Genomic DNA, 9479 nt, shown 5'->3' with positions numbered 1-9479 from the left:
CTACTAACTTTCATCACCCTCCACTCCCGGGCATACCTCCACCTCTCCAGGCTTCAAGCCTCTGTGTGTTAACAACTAAAGGTACTTTAAAAAGTACTCATCTGAAGTATATTTGTTTTCCCATCCTTCCACCATCCAGTTTTTCTCCAAGATTGTATGAATATAACTAATGATCTCTTTAGTCATTTAAACAAAGCTTTTTCCGCTAATGGGGTTATTATCACAGCAGTATTCTGGAAGATTTTAAATATGTAGGCAAAATAAACTGCATAAATAAAGATATAAAAGAGCTGGAGAAGTCATCAGTTAAAACTCAGCTGGCTGTCTTTCAGCGTGTGATGCAGGGCCGGTGTCCAGTAGGTTTTAGATGTGTCCTTGATCCAACACAGCTGATTTAAATGATTTCTCAACGTGTCTTAAAGTTCTCCAGAGGCCTAGTAATGAGCTAATCACTTGATTCAGGTGTGTTGACCCAGGGTGTTAACTAAAACCTGCAGGAAACAGGCCCTGGAGGCCTCGAGTTCCCCACCCCTGCATGCATTCATAGCCTGTTCCTTGTATTTATATATTAAATTAAATAATGTCATTTTCAATCAAATGTTAAAAATGATTAAACATAAAAATCTTTCATTTTCTTTCCTAATGTTTGATTTCTTTGACAGCGCCCTAAAACAGGATATCAAATAAATTAATATATCTGTCTATTCATTTATTCATTGTTCAGGTTGAATCTGTGTTTATGAAAAAATAAATATTCAGGCAGATGTTGTGGTGACTTTGTCATAAATCCTGTTACCGGAAACATAATAATGACACACGTCCACTTCCATAATAATTCCGTAATATACACGCCCCCCACTGCCACTACGGTAAACCCCAAGGCACAATAAGCACGGATTGCACACATTGTAAACAATACAACAAGTATTGTTATTTATGGTTATTTATGTGCAACGTCATGAACTTTACTGCAGTAAAATGACTGTTCTCGTAGTACGGAAGAGGATTAGGGCCACTGGAAAAAAAAAAATTCTGACTTTTTTTCTCAGAGAAAAAAGTCAGAATTCTTTGTTTTTTGTTTTTTTTTTCCAGTGGCCCTAATCCTCTTCCGTAGTTCTGAGTTTTGGTGCGAGTGCGTTTGCCGTTGTTTAACTTCCAGAGAGGGTTGGCCTTCGTTGATTATCTGCTGTAATGATAAGTTTCGTTTGTGCCTCGCAGCTTCATTCGCGTCAGTCCCATCATGGCCGCAGTGGACGAGTCTCAGTTTTCTATCATGAGTCTGGAGGATGAGCTGACCTGCAGCATCTGTCTGAGCACCTTTGACTGTCCGGTGACCATCCCCTGCGGACACAACTTCTGCCAGGACTGCCTGCTCGCCACATGGAAGGAGTCGTACAGCTGCCCTCAGTGTCGGACCCTGTTCGCCACCAGACCCGAGCTGAAGAAAAACACGGTCCTCACCGCCGTCGTGGAGACATTTAAAGTGAGATCGAGCAAGAGCGAAGACAACCTGACTGCAGAGGAGAGCCAAGTGAAGAAAAAGGAGATCATTCGCTGTGATACCTGCATGGAAACAGAGGCGTCGAAGACCTGCCTCACCTGCATGGCGTCTTACTGTGAGGAGCACCTGCGCCCTCACCGGGAAAACCCCATTTTCCGTCCCCACCACCTGAGCGAGCCTGTCGGGGACCTGTTGGAGCGCATCTGCTCCGACCACCACAAGCTGAAGGAGTTCTTCTGCAGCCAGCATGACCGTCTGATCTGCAGCTTTTGCCTTCAACAGATCCACAAAGGATGCTCCTTCATAAGTCCGGAGGAGCAGAGGAACCTGAAAGAGGTGTGTCTGTTAGTATTCACCTGGCAGTTCCTTATATTCAGGATAATATTAGAGTTTTATGTACAGTTTGTGGTCACAATGAATGAAAATCGGAACTTAATGGTTAATTCTAAAATGTGTCCAAATGCTAGCAGCCAGTAAATTTAGGTTAGACTTGTACTTCATATTAAAGGAGGGGCCTGTCTTTAGCTTTCCCCTTCTCAGGTCATAATCAATGGCTCCTCTAATCAACATTCCAATGCCAGAAATTACCTTGTACGACGTTTTAGTATCCTTCCTGATATAAGGTCAAAGCGTACAGTAGACATACCGGTCCACCGTTTACATTTTATTAGCTCTCCAAAGAGTGAAATGGACACACTTTACAATGATACTGGTTTACATATTTATGATGGGAAACGGTTATTATTATTATTATTATTATTATTATTATTATTATTATTATTATTTATGGTCAAAATATGACAATCTTGCATATGAATCAGAATGAATCATTTAGTTGTTGCATAATCCCCACGAGTAAGTCAGTTGATCACACCCTACTGCGTTGTCAGCTTTTAGCAAACAACGTGTTCAAAGTGCAAGCAGGGCTCTATAAACAGTAGAACCCCTCCCTGACGTAGTGTTCAGTGGAGTAGAGCTGTTCTTCTTTCCATTTGCTCTTGTTGGTTGTCAGCTTAAGGTGGTGCTCAGTCATGTGCTTCTATTATAATTTGACATAATAGAAGAAAATGTCACTTTCACACACCGCTCCTCACACAAGAGCAGTTTTTATACATTAAACAGGTCCAAGCCTGTAGTGATTGGCTGTGCAACTGCTTTCCAACTAGGACAAGCTTAGTATAGAAAATTCTAAATTCATCCTTGCAGCACTGTTTGTCAAGGTCAAGTTTATTCATGTAGCACATTACCAACAGTCCATGCTGCACAAAGTGCTTAACAATGTAAAATGCCACTAAAATAAATAAAATGCATAACAATGATGCAGGAAAATATGAAAACAACAACTAAGGCTGTTAAAACCAAAATGTTTAGGTACCATAAACATTTTGGTTTTGCATTTTACATTTGACTTAGGAAGATAAAGGGCCCAGAGCACTGTCAGTGTTTTTATTAATGAAGTTACCAAAAATGACAACTTCTGTTGTTTAAATTAAACATAACAGAAGTTGTTTAACATCATCAAGGCAGCATAATAATAGCTGAAGTGAGTCTGTATCTGCTTTTAAAGGCAGATAGATCTGCAAGTCATCTGCAAAACAGTGAAATGAAAGAAGGTATCGAGAAAATAGACCCCAGTGGAAACATGAACAGTGCAAACAAGGCAGGACCCAAAATAGAGCCTTGAAGTATGTAACCAGCTGGTAGTCTCCACTAATTAGACCATAACAATTCGTCAGGGCCAAAAATGTGAGTGTCAGGTTTAAACCTTTCAAGTTTACCTACTACTACTACTATCGCTAACTCATCAATCATAATTTTTATTTGGCAACAGGCAAATCACAGACATGGGATATTTGCCAGACTCATTTTAGGTTAGACAGCTTCATTTGGTCTCAAGTGAGCCCAACCAGAAAAACATAATTACATATAGAACAATAAGCTCAGATTTTTACAGTTTTTCAGTGTAAGGAAGCACAGAAAATGATGAACAGTCCACTTCTTCTTTTGACTGCTCCCTTAAGGGGATGCCCAGCAGATAATCTTCCTCCATCTCACCCTATCTCTAGCGTCCTCTTCTGTCACACCAACCCTCTGCATGTCCTCCTTCACTATATCAGTGAATCTTCCCTTCCTCCTGGCCAGCATCTCCATATTTAGCATCCTTTGTCCAATATGTCCACTATCCCTCCGCTGCACATGTCCAAACCATCTCAGCCGTCTCTTTGTTATCTTTTAGCCTTATCTTTCTGACTTTGACTCCAAACCACTTGACCTGAGCTGTTTCTCCAATGCACTTAATATTAATCCCGTCCAGCCACTCCAGGTAAAACTCTTTATCTCCAAGTCTGCAGCCTCCAGCTCAGCCTTCTTGCCTTCTTGCCAGTTCAAACCTTCTCTAAACAATACATCATAGCAGGTCTCACTGCCTTTTATCACAAATTCTCTCCTGACTCTCCTCTTCAACCACCATTCATGCACTCACTTCTTCACCTCACTTGTGCACGGTCTATTGCATTGGATGGCTGATCCCAGGTATTTAACCTCATCTACCTTCATTATCTCCTTATCTTCATTGTCCTCGCATCTTCAAGCATATCTTGGATCGGCTGCTTGGGTTTATTGTTTTCTCTTAGTGTAGTATTGCAAGCCATGGGTCTTTATCAGTAAGATGGCTGCAAAACTGACCATAATTTAGACTTCTGGCTAAGATTGAGAGTTTAAGCAATGACTCTTATGACATGGGATGGTATAAGCAAAGGGCTCCATGCTGAGAAAACAGTAAAAAGAACAAGTTTTTTTTTACTTCTCAGTAGCTTTTACACTTTGCAAATCCATCCACCAGTCAGAATGGATCCTGTTACAGCAGACGCGATAGCCCACTATCTCTGGAATGTGGTTCAATCCTGTCCCCGTGTATTCATGTCCGATCAGAGACATGAGATGATGTCACTGTATCGCAGAACTTTATCGCTGCCACACATTAAGCACACAACCTTGCTGGCAAGTAGAAATGTGGTTCTGAAACTGATTCAAGTAGGAAATAATATAAACATCTCTTTCAATAATTCAGCATCTTTCAGAGGAAGTATTACAGTTAAACCACAATAAAATGTAATGTTAACCATGGGATAGAAGCAGATAAGAGCAGGATAGACACAGAATCAGAGCTAACTTGTATTAAATCTCTTGTTTGTGGATCAGCACGGCCCTAGTGGACCCAGGAATTCACTCAAGTGCCGCTCTGAAACATAAAGCTTGTCAGCACAGGTGCACATGTTATCACACTAAATTACAACAGATAAGACTTTCTTGCAATCACTAACTTTACACAATAACAACAATCAGCTTATTCATAGAAATATAGCATGTGAAGCAATGCTATCACACAAACCAGCATTATGGAGGGTCTCAAGTACCAAAATAATTTTTTTTTAAATTATATCTTTATTTGGAATGGACATAGCAATATATGAGAACAGAGTCCTTCCAGGTTTTTGGAGTTAAGTCCAGGAGAGCAAACACAGTGATCGACAGGTGCATATTATCCCCTAATGGATTTCAAAATTAATTAATTAAATGTGTCATTAATGAATTAAAATAGGAAATAATTAATTAAATATGTACGTAATTAATTCAATGTTCATTTCATTTAAAATATTTACTAAATTGTTTATTTCCAATATTAATTACTTAATGAAACAATGAATCACTTAATGATGTATTTAATTAAATTATTTTGGCACTCAACACCCTCCATACTATAGATGAACACTGATTGACTGCTGGATCATTTCTATTGGACCCTGTGGGGATCATGCTCCTCCCATGCAGGTAAGGCGTGGGCTGACAGGAGAGCTTTTTAACAGATTCTTTGAAGCCTAGTTCAGTCCTCAGGTTGTATCATTGACACTCCTAGTTTAGGGTAATGGATCTTTTTTCCCCTCAGCATCTAAACACACGTCTTTATTCAAGGCGTCACTTTCTACAGATAACACTGATCTCATTGTAAATGAAGTTTAACAAGTATGTAAGTGTTACTTGCGATCTTCTGCAGGCCCACTGAGCAGTGTCTGTATGAAATTTGTGCGCTGAAGCTGTTCTGTGTCTGTTCTTATAGTCTGACCTCAGAGACAAGTTGGGTTTGCTGAATGAGAAAATAGAGAAGACTGAAACTGTTGTGTTTCAAATAAATACCATGCAGAGCAAGCTGAAGGTAATTTCCATAGATTACTTGTCATATAATTTAATCAGAGACACATGTGTAAATGCACTGATAAAACCTCATTATTTTCATATTTTATTGTGTCTGTATTTATTCTGCTCCAGGATGGAGCAAACAAAAGAAAGACGGCGCTCGCAGCTGTCTATCAGCAGATGAGGGACATCTTGACTCAAGATGAACGTGAGGCCCAAAATGAGGTGGACCGTGAGCTGGAGCTCGGTCAGATGAAACTTCGGGATCTCATGAAGAAGCTAGATGAAAACTGTAATAAGATGGGGAAAGCCAGAGAAGATATCAACAGGCTGCTGAGTCAATCCCAATCCATGGCTTTTCTGCAGGTGAGACAAACATTATCACAGGAATGTGAAGCAGGAAAGAAGAAAAGGGTGGAAAACTTAAACTGAAGAACAAGACAGAGCATTTATGGTACTAGATAAATAATTAGGGATTAAAAAACATGTCACAATAAACAGCGTTCCCTGTCTCTTGTTCCTCACAGGCTTCATTTGAATTGCCCAAAGTTGTAAAGATTGAGCCTAAAGTGCCTCCAATCAATCTGGACTCCAAGAAGATGATAGCGATGCAGAGCTTTGCGGCAGCCCTGAGGGAGACTCTGATGGAGATGCTTAAACAGCCCACTGAGGCCAGATTACTATTATTTAAAGCAGGTCTGTGTGCAGGCACGCATTAGCAGGTTTTGTTCAAATTTTGTTGCAGAAATTAACACTTGCACTGGTGCAATTTGGTGAGTTTGTGTCATGTTTAATATGTTGGCAATCAAAGGAAAGATTGAAGACTTTGTGATAAAGGGTTATGATTTTTTTTCTTCAAGGATCCGAAATCTAGTCCTCCCTCTCCTCAGTCACCTCCTCCAGCTAATCCAGGTGACACAGACATTCCCAGGCCAGCCAAGAGATGTAATCTCCTCAGCATGTCCTGGGTCTGCCTCGGGGCCTCCCCCTGCTGGGACGTGCCCAAAACACCTCACCCAACAGGCATCCTTGCCAAATACTATGGAGGTGCAAAACATGGTCCATTCAGGACATCCATATTTTCAAACATGGTGTTCGTTATGGACAAACTGTGATTTGCAAAGAGGTCCAATAACAGAACACCACTCAGGTTCAGGAGGGTGGGCCCATGTAGCTTTTTGGGCTGCACCTGGAAAGGCCCAATGGCCCAGCCAGCAGCCACTCTCTGTCAAGCTCCCTCTCAGGGCTGCCTCCCAGGTGGGGCCCCAGTAACCATACACTGGGCAGGGTACACTAGTCCCACGAACAAGAAGTAAAGTGCTGTTTAAATGCAACCGTTTACCCTCCACAGGTCAAACTGCAGCTCCTGTCTCAGGACCAGCAAGACCTGAAAGTACCGGAGCTCAGCCAGAGTTGGGTATGTTCATCTCAGGAAAGAAAGTCATTTAAATGCAACAAATAAAAAATTTAAAAAATTAAAGAATAAAATGCTTCTAATCTTTTTTTTTTTTTATGCTTTTTCAGAAGTGGAGTGCTCTCCTGCTCAGCCCAGACTCCGCGAGTCCAACAGTCCAGGTCCTCAAGCCCAAACAGCCAAAAAGAAAAGAACTCGAAGTAAGGAACATGTGATTTTTATTATTTTTTTTAATGAACCAATAGATGGCACACAGTCCCTCGACAGTTTGTTTCCAGGACTTCTAATAGAGGATGACACCATATACAGAATCCAAGTCAAACGTTTTGGTGGTGGTCGGTTCTAGAAGCAAGTCTATTTTAAAGCCCTGCACAAAATAAACTGGGAGAGATCCATTATTGTAATTTTAATGTCATCAGGACATAAAAACTGCATAAACCCAAAGAAAGGTTTAAAAAGCTTTTTTCCTCTGCTTGTGCAGCTGTGCGCAAACATCTGTTATGACTCAGTTCACAGTGACGATGTGAAGGATTGTTTCAGTGCCATATCTTCTCCTGTGTCACATCTGTGTCAATTCTTACTGGTAATGAACTCTGTTTTTCCACACACAGTCCTGATGAAGCTGTAATAATGAACCTATATAATAAATATGGAGAATGTCGGGTCTTCCCTGCCAGTGTTTAGATCTGATTTATGCATATTCAGTGTTATAAATACTTCACTGGCTTTCTCTACTTTCTAGAAACCAAAACAAAGCCTAATGAGTCCACTGGCATTATGGGAATTAAGAAAAACGCCCGTTCAATGGAAAACCTGCTGGAGTATGGAGTGAAAGAGGAACCCAGAGACTGTTCTCCTGCAGCTGAACCTAATCAGAAACCAGGTAGACAGACATCAGATTTGAGCACTGTATGCTGAGTTGCTAATGTAATCCCAGCACCACAAAACAGACTTTAGAACAGGTGCCATTCATCTTCTGTTATCTCGGAGCTTGATGACAAACTTGGTCTATGTCTTTATTTCACTTATTGCAACTCTGACAGCTGTGTGGAAAGCAAACAAAATCATCACTATCACCATGTAAATACACCCCAACTTGGCACAAGCTACAATTCCAGTTTTACAGTAACCCTGTCCATTTTCCAATATGGCAACACAAATGATTTACTTTTTTGTCTTTAATTGTAGAAGCTCCAGATATTCCCCCAGACATAAGCACAGCTGAAAAGAGAGGTGAACTTCTGAAATGTAAGTGTAGCAGGCATCATCCCCTCATGCAGCAACAGCAGCCGTGTCTGTTTGTTTTTTTAAAATAAAATGGTCTTTCCTTTTATCCCTTTCAGACGCCACAGAACTCACTTTCGATCCAAGCACCGCCCATAAACGCATCGTGCTGACCGAGAACTTCACTAAGGCCTCCGTGTCAGACGAGCACATAAACTACCCCGACTGCCCCGGACGCTTTGCTGTCTGCTCCCAGGTGCTCGCCTCCAAGGGTTTCTCTACGGGACGCCATTACTGGGAAGTGCGACTGACCAACATTAACTTCATTGGCATAGGCTTGGCTTACAGCAGCATCGACCGCAAAGGCCCCACCAGTCGACTGGGCCGCAACGTCCAGTCCTGGTGCGTTGAGTGGTTTGATGTCGGTCTGTCAGTCTGGCATAACAGCAGCGAGACCGTGCTTGCTAATCCAAATCCAAAGCGTGTCGGCGTGCTGTTGGATTGTGAGGCCGGCACCGCTACGTTCTATCGCGTGGCAGAGAGGGCGTATCCCTTCCACACTATCAAGTTCCCTTACCCTGCATTTTTAGAGGCTATCTATCCAGCCTTCTGGATTTTCTCAAATGGCTCCTCCATTACCTTTTGCAAAATGCAACTATGAATACTATACACAGTCAGATGGTGCGATTGTTGCTATAATTAAAGGTGTCCTATGGTGTTTCAGTTTTCAGTTTTTCAGTTTACTAAGCAACCAAAAGCTATTGTAGCCATATTTCCTCCTGAAGTAAAAACAAAAAATAAGTAATTTATTTTAATAATCCAGTTTATCAAAAATAAATAAATGGCCTGTATTTGTATAGCGCTTTACTAGTCCCTAAGGACCCCAAAGCGCTTTACACATCCACACATTCACACACTGGTGATGGCAGCTACATTGTAGCCACAGCCACCCTGGGGCGCACTGACAGAGGCGAGGCTGCCGGACACTGGCGCCACCGGGCCCTCTGACCACCACCAGTAGGCAACGGGTGAAGTGTCTTGCCCAAGTACACAACGCCCGAGACTGTCCAAGCCGGGGCTCGAACCGGCAACCTTCCGATTACAAGACGAACTCCCAACTCTGGAGCCACGATCGCCCACAAAATA

The 9479-nt window shown here is 41.7% G+C and overlaps 1 protein-coding gene across 1 annotated transcript; it reads left to right on the top strand.

The window, feature by feature from the left end:
- The first annotated feature begins 1124 nt into the window (after positions 1 to 1124).
- LOC102296644 (E3 ubiquitin/ISG15 ligase TRIM25) lies at positions 1125 to 9148 on the top strand. Its single transcript, XM_005919178.3, has 9 exons — positions 1125 to 1837; positions 5619 to 5714; positions 5828 to 6061; positions 6223 to 6391; positions 7047 to 7112; positions 7220 to 7309; positions 7852 to 7992; positions 8298 to 8357; positions 8453 to 9148. Exons 1-9 carry the CDS (start codon positions 1241 to 1243, stop codon positions 8992 to 8994), a joined length of 1995 nt encoding a protein of 664 aa, XP_005919240.1. The 5' UTR covers positions 1125 to 1240; the 3' UTR covers positions 8995 to 9148.
- The last annotated feature ends 331 nt before the right edge of the window (positions 9149 to 9479 follow it).

The sequence above is a fragment of the Haplochromis burtoni genome, unplaced genomic scaffold, assembly GCF_018398535.1.
Source record: "Haplochromis burtoni strain Fernald_Lab_line unplaced genomic scaffold, NCSU_Asbu1 Contig_35, whole genome shotgun sequence".
NCBI lineage: Eukaryota > Metazoa > Chordata > Actinopteri > Cichliformes > Cichlidae > Haplochromis > Haplochromis burtoni.
The sequence above is the reverse complement of the archived record's forward strand: the minus strand, read 5'-3'. Positions and strand labels throughout refer to the sequence as shown.